Source organism: Bacillus rossius, chromosome 13 (assembly GCF_032445375.1).
Source record: "Bacillus rossius redtenbacheri isolate Brsri chromosome 13, Brsri_v3, whole genome shotgun sequence".
In the NCBI taxonomy this organism is placed as follows: Eukaryota; Metazoa; Arthropoda; class Insecta; order Phasmatodea; family Bacillidae; genus Bacillus; species Bacillus rossius.
In genome coordinates, this window is record NC_086340.1 from 48,110,629 (window position 1) to 48,124,507 (window position 13,879).

Below are 13,879 nucleotides of genomic sequence, written 5' to 3' on the forward strand. Positions count from 1 at the left end.
TCCCATACTCCGCAAGGAAACCCTGCTGCAATACCTGGGCCACGCTACTTATTTACATGAAATAAACTCCCTAGGGAAATCAATGAACAGTGGTCACATTTTTTTTTTAATTTTCACTCACAGAGTCTATATAATCTTGGTAACAATGACAAACTTTTTAATGTGAATTTATTTATATTTTGTTTACACTATAAAATTTTTTTTTTCGAAAGATACAAGAGGCAAGGTTTACTGCTAACCTTGTTTATGTAAACTGGGCTAAGAAAGAAATTAAAGTTTTAGGCTTTGTCATTTCTGATAGAAAATTAAAAATAAGTATCACTACGTTACATATTACGAACTTTCCTACTCCTGAAAATCCAAAAGGCATTTACTGAGATATTGTTCTATTTTGCAAGCTTTATCAAGGCTTTCTCCACATTATGTGTAAATATTAATGATTGGATTAGGAAAAATTACCTTTTATTTGGGGAGGAAAAAGATTCTTGATAACAATTTACACGAGCCATTTCCAACCTGACTGACCTCTTCGCACTTGAGTAATGAAAGGTTTCTGCAGCCCAGCCGTCACGAGCTGCAGGCCACGCCCTGTTCCACTTGCTTTCACTTCACACTCAAACGCGTAAAAGTAAAGGATTATTCCGTAGCAGCCGCCATATTCCTAATGCCTGAGCCCAGATGATTCCAGTCATCCACAGCATACCTATGACTGAGTGCGATAACATGTGTACTTTTGCACAGGAAATACTTGAATACTTTGTTTCTCTTCAAACCATACAAGAGAAAAACCGAGAAATAACATATTATTACTAAAATAAAATTAGGGTAAAAATGTTGCATTAAGCCAAAGACTCCAAAATTTTAGGTACCACAATTAAGGAATTTTCTACACTTGATTGTATTAAAAACACTATTTCAAAATAAACCAAACTGTAGCTGTCCCACTATTGAAATAGGGCCTTCACATTTAGTTTAAGAAAACTGTTTTCCCAAGAAATACTTTCTTTTTGTTGTGAGTCCAAGCTTTAAGATATTACTCCGATTAACCTGTTGGGATCACTCTGGTGTCGAATAAACATTACATAGTTTGTATAACGATTTTAATTGGCCTACCATAAAACTGGATGATTATTAAGCATGACAAAAACAAAACATCAGAATTATTAGGCAAAAACATGTTCTGATCATCTGCCTATCCGAGTTCGGGAACACGTTTACATTGAAATACTTAGAACTCTTTTCACATGTATAGTGGGCAGTTGTAGATGTCTTCACTAAATTAGTTCTTGTACCCCCCCCCCTTTTTTTTTCTCAATATATAGGAGCCATAAAAGTGATCATCTGGGAGCAAAAGTTATGGAAAAATATTTTCCGGTCAAGAAAACTTATTGTCTGATATCACTTAATTAAATAGTAATTGTTCCGGTAGAAGTGTTATGAATAGGGTACATGGATCACTTTCAAGCCCCTGCGTAAGGGACAGCTCATGGAGGTTAGGTAATGGATAAACCGGCTGTAGAACTCAATATTAGAGAGCATTGGTGAAACCAGCGGCTTCTCTCGTTTCACACACCGACGCGTTACGTGCTGTTAGCGGCAGCTTTTAGATGGATACCAAACAACCGTGCTTCTAAAGCAGATACTAAATTTGAGAGGAGGGACACATTGTATAACCAAGCCCAGACCTTCTGATAAGTGAATTTCAGGGAAATAATTTCATTCAAATTTCTTACTGAAGTTCTAGACCAGAGAACATGAAAGATTAAATTTTATAACATTCAGTATCATAAAAGTGTGTAAAAACTTGTACAATGATGAAAAGATGTAATCAACATTTACATCCATTATTTGCAAACTAGTGATCCATAAAAAGAATCAACAAGCCTTTTTCAATTGTAAGTAATACAAATTTGATAATCCTTGCCAAATTAAGTATAAATCACCTGCAAGCTATCTGCACTCAAACCCACTGTTCTTTTATCCTTCATATAATTACACGAAGTCAATTTCCATATTGCCTTGTATCGCCCAGTTGTATGCTGCACAAGTTGCACCGAGCCAAGTGAACAGCTACGGATATCAGCGCCCGTGGCCAGTGTCAAACTGATTTAGATTTTTGAAGGGTGTGGGTATTTTTGGGGAAAAATTTCTAAATAAAAATATACATTTACTGTTATTACAATTTTGCTTCAAAATTGTTTATGTTTCGAATATAACTTATAAAAAATGTTCATTCATAATTTTTTTCCACATTAAAGATTACACATCAAAGATTCTATAAAGTATGATAGTATTAAGTGTAAAGAAAATATTAAACATGTTCTTAGCTGCAGATAAAAATACCATCATGAAAATATAACTCAGTTATGTCATTCTGGTAAATTATGTACATCTTGACACATGCTAGAATTAATGTAATAATATATGCTCAACAGAAAACACCATTAATTACTATAAACATATTCAATAAAGGCACATGTAAGGATATATTTTTAATAATACTCTCCAGAGCAATTTCTTGTCCAACAGGCCATAACTTAAGTACACAGCACTACAGCAGTCACTCGCAGGCTCCCGGCGTAGCTCTGGGCTGCAACGCTCACCGCGACACCGTGGCTATAGTGTTACTTCCGACAGCATAGTTAACAAACAATGAAAATGATACAAATGCAACTTGTCACAAATCTAAAACATTTTGAAATTTCTGGTACTAATGTACACATTAAGGAATTGTTATGTTACAAGTGCACAAACTATGTTTGAACATATTAATTTTCTAGCTACCAAAAGAGAAATTATAAATATTTGTTAAATCAGTTCTTAAGAATGTTCAAAGCTTTAGAAAAATAAGTAAAATATAAATATCTCAACTTTGTAGTACATTCCAATAGTATAATACGAATAAATGATTTTTTCAGAGTCCGCATGTGGGAAAAAAAATTTGAAGGAACGTTACAACTAGCGGTTACAGATCAACACATTGATGCTAACTCTTATTCTTTTAATTATTACAAAAATATTATAATATAAATTAGTGATTTGATAAAAAAAATAAACTTGCAAATGTTTAACAAACTATAAAATGTTTGCCCCAGAATATGCACTTTCACATAGCACTGTACTGTGTTAGTCCCTGGCCACACGGCGAGCGAGCACGGTATGCCTACCTCTCATTGGCAAGGCCAGGTCCTGTCAAGTAGCTCAGCAGGCCCTCCCAGTTGGAAGGACGTGTGCTGTACGAAGAGGAAACACAAATACAGACATCACACACTTTACCTTCATCAATCAGATGTGCTCTTCCGTTACTTAAAACTTTTTCCACTTCTTGTATTGTTAAACACCAAAATGAGAAATATATATAATTTTAAATGCACATCATGATCTTAGTGTCACTGAATGGCAGGATTGATCACTTATTCTACAACAATTGAGTTTTAGTTAAAAAAAAAATTGTTTCACATGTAACTCTTACAGTTCACTGGCAAGACACACCAGCCACGTCTTCGAGACACAGTTCACTGAATATCGCCCAAGTCAGCAACCACACGTGGGTGATAAGTTTCCACAGCTGCACAGTGGGCTATTATTGAAATGTTTTGCTTGGATACTTATTATGAATTAATTAAGATGCAGAGACAGCTGACTGAATGACTCATTAGACTTCATCTTGTCAAGTTCGCTTTTTGGTTTCTTGTTCATTGGCTCCAGTGCTACAAAAAAATAAACACTTCAAATTAAATTGTTATTCTTTATGACAGAACAAAGTAAACAACAAAACCTTTATTCTTTGAAAATTATTTTACGTGCAAAATTCAATTAATTGCACAGTAAAGTGTAACATAAATACATAAATAAATTAGGAAGTAGGAACTAGCAATGTCTCGTAAGAGCTGGATGATGCGAAGTGTTGCAGCAATGGAATGCTTGGATGGTCGTGTATGGAACTCAAATAGCTCGTATGGAAAGGGATCCGATCACTGTAGCATCCAAAGTCATTACCGATTCAATAAAATTAAATGTTGTGAAGAATGCTGACATTGGTGCAAATGTTGCCAACAAATGTTTTGAAGTATATACATTCAAACCCACAGTAAAATAAAAACATTCAGCACCATCACCCCGGTGGCCCCTACACCTGTCTCTGACGGCCGCCGGAGGGAGGGAGGAGGGGGGAGGGGAGACCCCCCCCCCCCCGCACCGCGCCAGGTGGCAGCACGAGGAGGTGTAGCAGTCACGTCGGGCTCCTTCAGGGGGGAGGGGGGCAGCTGATGTCGACCAGGGCTACGCCCTCAAGCCCGATGAGCCTCACGCCACTGCCGACCCCCTCTCCTCTCACCACCTCCTCTGTTACAAGACTCCCGCCAACAAGTGCATGTGTGTGTGTATCCGGTCGCCCTGCGCGAACACTTTCAGCACCCATCCTAACTGGAGCAGTGGAGACTATGTCTTTTTAAATAATGTAGTTCATTATTACGTATTACAGTTATTTAATTATTAAGTCTAAATTAAGGTGTAATTTTTAAAGGGTTTACATATTTATGTTTAATTGTTCTGTTATATCAATCTACTAACGGTAAATTCAGCATTTCCTGTGGCCATGACACCCATGGCCCGGCCCAGTCTCTTCCGTTCGCCGTGCGGGGTAGGACGCATCTCAGCACCTCGTCAACTTTAGCTATTGCTCTCAACTGATCCGTTATCATCCGCCATTGTAATTATTTTAAACCATTTTTTAATTAATCTTCGATGCCTACCACTTGTGGTGAGAAAATAATTATGTAATATTCTAGTTATCATGAAGCTTTCAGAGCTACAGACCAGCCAAATAAGGATTCAACCTCTGAATCAAAGATAATTAGCTTCAAGTTTGTATAAATCTTTGTTTTGACATTTAATTTGTTATCTCAAAATTCTCATAATATCTTGTGTGCGCGAGTGAATATATTCGAGGTAAAGGTCACAAAAACTTGTTTTCTGTAAATACCTTTTTTCCTATGCTATAAATGACAAAGTAATGATAAAATTTATAGAGCTAAAATTGTCTACAAATTTTATCTTGGGCAATAGTTTACTCAATTAACCGTTCTTGAGATAGAGCGCAAGAGTGGGGAGCTCAATCCACCATAAAGCAAGGTCAACTGCACAATCCAGTACTTAGTACAACTTATACAGTTAATAACAAAAAATATTATAATTACTAACAAACCTTAATTATTTACGTTTGTAACTGACATAGGCTTAGTACAAAGAGTGAAACAAAAACAATTTCAACAATGGGATATCTGTCCCAACTCCCAACTACGATAAACAGAAACAGTAGTATTAGGGGCCTCTCGTTTAAGATATAATATAAATACTAATATCGGTGTATATTCAAGAATTTTTAACATTTATAAACAAGATACTTATATGACTGTACTACAGTCTAAGTTCCCTCTGAGGCTGAACACTGCTGAATATTAAGTGGTTGGATGATCACTGAAAAATTATTTTAAAGGAGATGCCTCATTTTGCAGCTACAGTTAATTTAAATCTAATTACCACTGGTAACAAAAGTGATTGTCTGAGCAGACATTTACCACAAGCCTGACATGGTCCAAAGTGGCCTTGCAATGACATCAGTACATCACTTAACATCCTAACACAGGTAGGGGTGAGTGGCTCCCTTCCAAAAACAGCCCGATGGCAGCTTTGCTACTTAAACGTAAGGCACAGGTGGAAAGAACAAAAGGAATTATTTGATTGGTCGAGTCCACAAACACACACTCATGGCTTCCATCACGAGACAGTACTGATGAAACGAATTTCAGGAAGCTGTGGTGCGTGGATAAGAAGAAACAAGCCAGAGTGAATTATCTTTTAGTGATGAGTCCAGTCATGTGTGTAAACAGTAGAGTTTTAAATTTTTTCTAATTTAACATACATTAGACTGAGATTTAGTAATAAGTAAAGAAAGGTATAAAACCACAATAATTGAGTAATTATTAGTGTTTAAACATAAATAGACTAATAGAATTGGCATTATTCCCACCATATATTTAAAACTCATTACAATATTGTGGGGATGGGGCGAATCCTGATTTCCTCGAATCCGAATCCTAACTCGAATCCTCGACTGGAATTGCCGAATCTCGAACCCAAACCCGAATCTTTTAATAGATGATGTCCACATATCTAATGTAAGTGAGATGTATTCTGCTTGCACTAAAAGTCCCTTGACTTTATCACATGTGGATTGGTACATTTCTGGTATAAGTGTATATAAAGACAACAATTTTTTCTTGAGAAATTTCAGTTTTAGTACAGATTAGCAGTTAGGATTTTTTCTATAAATAAGCTAGAGGTCTGCGAGCCTATGAATTTTACTTCGAGCCGAGCTCGAGCTTTTGTGGTACAGTTACACTTTTGGGAAATTATTTTTATCTTAAACTTAATATCATGTTTGAATAAAGTATTAAAATGAAGTGGGCTTATTAATTTTGGGTAACTATTTACAGAGTGTGTTTACATTTTGCACTACTAGAAAAAAAATAACATTTTTTTTCATTGAATCTTACCTGTTTCCATTGGTTCATTAGTAACTGATATCATCCAACTAACATAACCAAGTATATGTTTGTGTAAATGTAACATATCTTTGGAAAAATTTAACCCTTGTCAATTTTTCTGGAGTCCTTACTGAGCTTCAACAAACTTAGCACCAAAAATCATGTTGTTTGAAAAGTACATGGTTCACATTGTTTCAACATTTCCACTTTTCAGCACAATAATTCTGAGAGAGATTGTCACAGAGTATTAAATTCTGTTCTTTAATCTATCATTCAGAACAATAATTTGTTCTGCACGTTCAGGAGTTAAATTAGCTCTACGATTGGAGATAGTGTTTCCAGCAAAAGAGAAGCGTCTCTCGCTGGCAACCTGCTTGGCTGGAATGCTTTAGTAAAATTGCTTAACCTCAAAATTAGTGTCATAAATATCTTGACGTCAGCCGGGGCTACGCCCCATGAGCCTAGTCAGTCTCCGTTTCCTCAACATTCCTCTCCCCTTCCCCGGCATTTGTACCGCCATGTACGTAGTCGTGTGTTTGAATTGCGCGCCACGAACTACCACAAGAGGGCGCTTAGAAGCAGTGCGGCGATCCCTAAAATTGCTATGTTAATATTAATTGTAAGCCTTTTTGTTGTTTTCATCCATCTTCGCCCCAGTGCTGTGTAGTTTACTTGTGTTTCTTTAATTTAAATAAGTTACCGTAAATAACTATAGACGTTGCCCGGGCGGACCCGAACAGGCACGGACTTGGACGAGGATAGGAATGCTTTTATATGAATTATCATTAAATAAGTAAATAGTAACAAACTTTCCATTGTCAGTAATTTTTATATATTTTTAATGTTTATCTGTAATTTACTCAACTTTCGCCGGGGCACGGAGTCGTAGAATACAGTAACGGTAATTGTGTTGGCGCGAAGGGCGCCATGTTGCCACCTGCGAGCGATGAGCTCAGCCCAGTCCATCTTCATCACTGACCGAGAGCAGACGCGCCAGCACCCCGGGGACCTCAACCTTTGTTCATCTCTGACCAAGTAATTTCTGTATCGTTAATTCTTTTTAAATCGCTTTCGTTCGTCATCCTCGGGGCAGCTCTCGGTCAGCGGACTGTTTAATTAATTAATTGTCTCAGTCGAGTTTCTTTCATCACCGTGTAATAAGTAAACTTTGCAGCATGGCCACGTGTGCGGACCATGCCTTCACCTAAACCGATTCGTGCCTCAGGCTTTTTAACCGTGTAATGTGTAACGTGTAACGGGCGTGTAGAGAGACGTGTTAGTGAAATTAAATCTGGAAAATAAATATAAAGTGAGTATTTATTCAATCACGTGGTGAGTGAGTCTAGGAGTGTGGCGTGCCCGACGCCTAGAGCGGGCCAGGTCTGGGTAGCTAGGATAGAAAGGGCTGGTAACTCGTCCCCACTTGGGCTACGTCACGCCCTGAGCGAGAGACTCCGCCGGGTCCACGTGCCCTTCCACGTGGTGGCGCCCATAGTTAACATCTCGAAATCACCGGCAATGCGCGATCAGCCCTCAAATGGCGCCCAACGTGGGGCGAGTTACATCTTCCGCGAAAACCAGACCTGTACGAGCGTGTGAGATAGGCGGTTGTTACGCGGAGCGCGCGGAACTAAAGTTCGCGCTGGAACTATTGTTCGCGCGGAGCGCATAGCGGGACTCTGGCGCGCCGGCCACGTGACCAGCCGGGCGCGCGCTTCCAGGAATTCGCTGCGAGCAGCCAGGTGGCCGCATTCCTCGCGACAACAGCAGCCGGGCCAGGTCAGTGTGTGTGTGTACCGCCATCCGCGTCGCGTCGCGTAGCGAAGGGAAGAGGGGCAATCGACCGGCCTCACCACCACACGACCATGTCGGACAACCACGGACTTGACAAAAATCCGGGCGCGATTAAGGCAAGTGAGTTGTTTCAAAAGAATAGCTTATATTGTGTTATGTGCGCGCGACCGCGCCAGGTGAGCGGGACGGCGATTTCTTCGTGGACGGACACGTGCGTGTGCGTAGGACAGTATGAAGCGCAGCCGAACCACGAGCAGGCAGAACGGGCGGATCAGTTTGAGGCGGGACACGGGAAGTGCACGGATGCGGAGTGTGAGGGCAAGACGCGGGAGGGAGGCTGGTGCCGGAACTGTCGCGCGTTCAAGCACACGGCGTGTCTCGCGAAGTCCGAAATAATCTCCTTTCAAGACGGGTGGTACACGTGCCAGTGGTGCCACCACGTGAGAATAGCGGGCCCGTCAGGCCGCAGCCCGGTGAGAGACGCCGCCGACACACCACGGAGCAGGGTACCTCTCATAGGACACGTGGAGCTACCGGAATTTGCGGGCAGAACCAGCGACGATCCGCGGAGATTTGTACACGCGTGTCGGGAACGCCTGAATCGCTACGGAGTGCCGGAGTGTGAGTGGGCGAACAGGGTGAGCACCGCGCTCAAAGGCGACGCCAAGACGTGGTGGCAGATCGTCCAGGAGTATGACATGCCGTGGACCGAGTTCGCGAGATTGTTCGAGGCCAGATTCGCGGACGTGAAGACAGAGATGAGAGTGCGGACGGAGCTGTATTGTCTCGAGCAAGGCGCGACGGAGGCGGCGGAGGCGTTTATCATGAAAAAAATACGTCTGTACAAGCGGCTGTTTCCCGGAGAAGAACCTACCGGAGTGCTGGAGCGGGTAGTTGAGCTGATGCGCCCGGAATTTCGCCCGTATTTACGCCCGATGACGCGGCGTCCGGCAGAGGAGTTCGTCCAACAGGCGCGCGTCTTAGAGCAGGACCTACGAGCTGTCAGACCGACCAGGATCCACGCCACCCTGAGCACCAAGCAGGAAGACACGACGCCCGCCGACACCAAGGCGCTGGTGCCCTACACGGCGCCCACCCGAGACCAAGCTAGGCGCGACGAACCCGGACCGAGCGGCCACGCGCAGCTGACATGGCGGAGACGGACTACCGGCGGCAGCCCACCACCTCAGTGCCACACGTGTCCACCAGGCACGTTCCATTGGCACGAGAACTGCCCGGTGAGGAACAAGTTCCGGCCTGACTTCGCGGCGCAGCAGCCGTCGGGAAACGGACGGCAGGGGGCGGCGCGCTAAGACAGCCCACCTCCCCCACCTCACCTAACAACAACAGACCTACGGCGGCGGGGCCTCTCCTGGGTCACGTGGGAGCGGCGGAGGCCGACCTGTTGCGCATTCCGGTGGTTGTCAACGGGCGCGCAGTCCACGCGCTTGTTGACACCGCCGCCAGCCACAACTGTGTGGCGGCACGCGTGATTGGCCGTGACAACTTCGAGTACCACCCGGGCCAACTCCAGCTGGCTACCACGGGGGACGCCTGCTACACCCAGGGCGTCGCGACGCTGGAGGTGGACGTGCGGGACCAACGGTCCGTCACGACGGCGCTGGTGGTGGAGCAGTTACGTGATGACGTCATTCTGGGGCTACCCTGGCTCTACGAGCAGCACGCAGCCATCGACATCCGGGCCGGCTGCGTCCACGTCGGCACCCAGGGGCGGCGGACCATCCACGGGCTGGGTAAGCCTACTCCACCAGCAGTAAACCAGGTCAGTCTCGACGAGTTCCAGCACGGAGTTCCCCCCGAGTTTCGTGCTACCATCCAGCAGGTCCTCGATCATCAGTGTAATGTGTTTGCGTCCGCGGACCCGCTGAAACGTACCACCATAGCTGAGCATGCCATCCCGACCCATCCTCACGAGCCAATGTTTATCCCACCCGGTAGCTACGGCCACGTTGGTAAACAGACCATCCTAGACCAGGTTCAGGACATGTTGCATGACGGGATAATTGAGCCTAGCGAAAGTCCGTATAATTTCCAGGTCGTGTTGGCAGAACAAAAAAGACGGGAAACTACGCTTCTGTGTCAATTTCAAACCTATCAATAGAGTGACAATTAATGCCCCACCCCCCCTGCTGAACATGGCCGACACACTTTCAGGCCTGGGTAACGCCAAGATATTTTCTTCCCTCGACCTAAAATCTGGGTATTGGCAGGTGCCGATACGTCCGGCGGACCGACCCAAGACGGCGTTCACAGCCCCAGACGGGCGGAGATTTCAGTTTTGCGCGATGCCATTCGGCCTACAGGACGCCCCCGCTACCTTCCAAGGGATGATGACACGGGTCTTAGACAACTACTCGGGCAAGTTTGCGGCCGCGTATCTGGACGACATAATTGTTTGGTCTCAGACGTGGGAAGAACATGCGCATCATTTAGCATTAGTCTTGGAACGCCTGGCGAGCCATGGTCTGACATGCAATCGCGAAAAATGCCACCTGGGGACCACAGAACTAGATTTCCTGGGCTTAGTGGTTAACGCGGACGGAAACCGACCCACGGAAAAACAGCTGAGTGTAATTATCAACAAGGAGCCCCCACGCACGCGCAAGCAACTGCAAAAGTTCTTGGGGCTAGCTAACTGGCTGCGAGCCTTCGTCCCAGAGTTCTCGGTAGTAGCGGCGCCGATGACAGAACAGCTGTCACCCAAACGTCCGTTCAGGTGGACCGTGGAAGCCCAGAACGCTTTTGACGAGCTAAAACGCAGATTTCAACAGTGCCACTTACTCGCGCGGCTGGACCCAGGCAGATCCCTGATCGTACAAACAGACGCGAGCGAGAAGGGCATCGGGGCCATCCTGTTACAACTCGGCGACGACGGCGAGCCTCGGGTGATTGAATATGCAAGCGCCAAGTTCGGCGACGTCGAGCAGCGGTATAGCGTGAACGAGCGTGAGTGTCTAGGCGTAGTTTGGGCCCTCAGACGCTACCGCCCACACCTGGAGGGGCAGAAATTCGTACTGAGAACTGACAGCCAATGTCTCAAATGGCTGGCCACGATGCAGGGGCGACGTTCGAAGCTGACGCGTTGGGCCATGCTTCTACAGGCCTTAGATTTCGAAGTCGAGCATGTACCGGGAAAACAGAACGAACTAGCGGACGAGCTGTCGCGAGATCCGGACGTCACCGTCACAGCCTGTGACGATGCGGAGTGGGAGGAGCTTTTGCCACCACCCAGCGGGCGCATACCCAGGACCCCGCGCACCCCGACAACCCAAGCCGCATTGTGTGCCCTAAACCTTAACGTCACACCGACATTACCGCCAGGCGCGGAGCTTGATGACTTAGACGCCTACGTGCGAGCGGCCCAACTCACGGACACAGACACACAGGAGATCGTGCGCCGTTGCGGGAGCGGAGAATGTGAAGGCTACCGTGTATTGGACGGGACACTGCAGGCGCGACCTAAGGGGACAGCTGGCCAATGGCGGACGTTCGCGCCAGCCGCCACCCGCCGGGAGGTGTTTGACATGTATCACGTGAACAGGCTAGCCGGACACCCCGGCGCAGACCAGACGCGACGCGATCTGCGGGAACAGTTCTACTGGCCAGGGGTAAACAAGTTTGTACGGGACTGCGTGAGGAGATGTAAACATTGCCAGAGGCACAAGGCGCGCCGCACCGACGGGACAGCCCAGCAGGTACCCAGGCAGCCCACCGAGCCATTCCATACAGTCGCCATAGACCTAATGGGACCATATCCCCGCACGCCCCGAGGGAAAAGATTTTTGTTGGTGGTGACAGACTGCTACACGCGTTGGGTGGAGGCCTACCCCCTGGCGAACATCCGCGCCGGCACCATTGCACGCAGCCTGGAAACGGAGTTTTTTCCTAGGTGGGGGTACCCCCGGGTCCTGTTGTCGGACAATGCCACCCAATTTGTCGGGCGCCGGTGGGCGCAGCTGGGGAGAAAATGGCGGGTAATCCTACACACCACCCCCGTGTACCACCCCCGCGCGAACCCCACGGAACGACGCAACCAAGAGGTGAAGGTTCAACTGCGGTTGAGGCTCGCGGATGACCACGCCCAATGGGACACGCACATCCCGGACGTTCTGTACTGCATCCGGCGACGGGTGAACGCGGCAACCGGCGAAACACCAGCCACCATGGTCCAGGGGCGGAACCTCACCCTCCCCGGGGAATATCACGTGCGGCAACAACAAACGGACCCGGACGTAGAGAGCCCCGAAGGACGCCTGAGGCGATTGGCCGAGACGCACGATAGGGCGCGACGTAACCAGGCAGCTTACCAAGCACAACGCACACCCGAGACGACCCGCCCGCCCCCTGAACTGAAACCAGGCCAGCTGGTTTACGCGAGGCTCCACCCCCTCTCCTCCGGCCGACGCAACTTCTGCGCCGGCCTGACGCCAAAGTGGTTTGGCCCGGTGGCGGTGGTCAAGGCGGGGCCCACGGCGGTCGTGATAAAGTTACCCTCAGGCCGGGCCGCGAAATATCACCGGGACGATGTGCGCTTGGCACAGGAAGAGACGGAGGCGGCGGACGAGGCGGAGACGGGGCAGGAAGAGACGGAGGCGGCGGACGAGGCGGAGACGGGGCAGGAAGAGACGGAGGCGGCGGACGGGGCGGAAGAGACGGAAACGAGACGTGACGGAGCAGGGACGCGGCAGGAAGAGACGGAGGCGGCGGACGAGGCGGAGACGGGGCAGGAAGAGACGGAGGCGGCGGGCGGGACGGAAGAGACGGGAACGAGACGTGACGGAGCAGGGACGCGGCAGAGAGAGACGGAGGCGGCGGACGAGACAGACGGGAGGGCGGCCGCACAGCTGGTCACGTCCACCCCAACAGACGGGGACGGGTTCAGAGGCTTCCCGGACCTGGGGGCGGGACAGGCGACGCCCCTCGCAGTCACAGATGTCCGGCCGAGGCGGCTGTTCGAAGACTCGGGGAGTGACGTCTCGCCTTTCAGGGGATTTCTCAGGGACACGCCCGGAGTGACGGAGGGCCAGTCGACATCCCAACCACTGATAAGGTGGCCGGAGGAAGTAGAGAGTAGGCCGGGTTCGCCGGACGAGCCATTATGGCCGCTGCATTACTCGTTGGCAGACTCCACGTTCAGGGTGACAGTAACCGAACCGCAGGAAGACGAAACACCGCGGGAAGAGAGGGGAGACCGGGCGTCACAAGACCCAGTTCCGGCTCCGCGATACACGCTACGACCCCGAGGGATCGCGAGGAAGCACAGCTGTTGTTGATAAGGGGGCGACCACGCCCACAGGCGACCCAGCGGAAACGTCGAACATGACCGGCTATTCGAGGGGGGGGCAATTGACGTCAGCCGGGGCTACGCCCCATGAGCCTAGTCAGTCTCCGTTTCCTCAACATTCCTCTCCCCTTCCCCGGCATTTGTACCGCCATGTACGTAGTCGTGTGTTTGAATTGCGCGCCACGAACTACCACAAGAGGGCGCTTAGAAGCAGTGCGGCGATCCCTAAAAT

General features: G+C 47.6%; 1 protein-coding gene across 3 annotated transcripts in view; it reads right to left on the reverse strand.

Moving 5' to 3' along the window:
- Positions 1-2,984: 2,984 nt before the first annotated feature.
- LOC134538546 (sialin-like) overlaps positions 2,985-13,879 on the reverse strand; it is a 61,678-nt gene continuing 50,783 nt past the window's right edge. For all 3 annotated transcript variants that reach the window (XM_063379963.1, XM_063379964.1, XM_063379962.1), the window contains one exon: positions 2,985-3,710. In XM_063379963.1, coding sequence (XP_063236033.1) covers positions 3,619-3,710 — 92 coding nt within the window. In that variant the 3' untranslated portion in view covers positions 2,985-3,618. The remainder of the gene's footprint in view (positions 3,711-13,879) is intronic.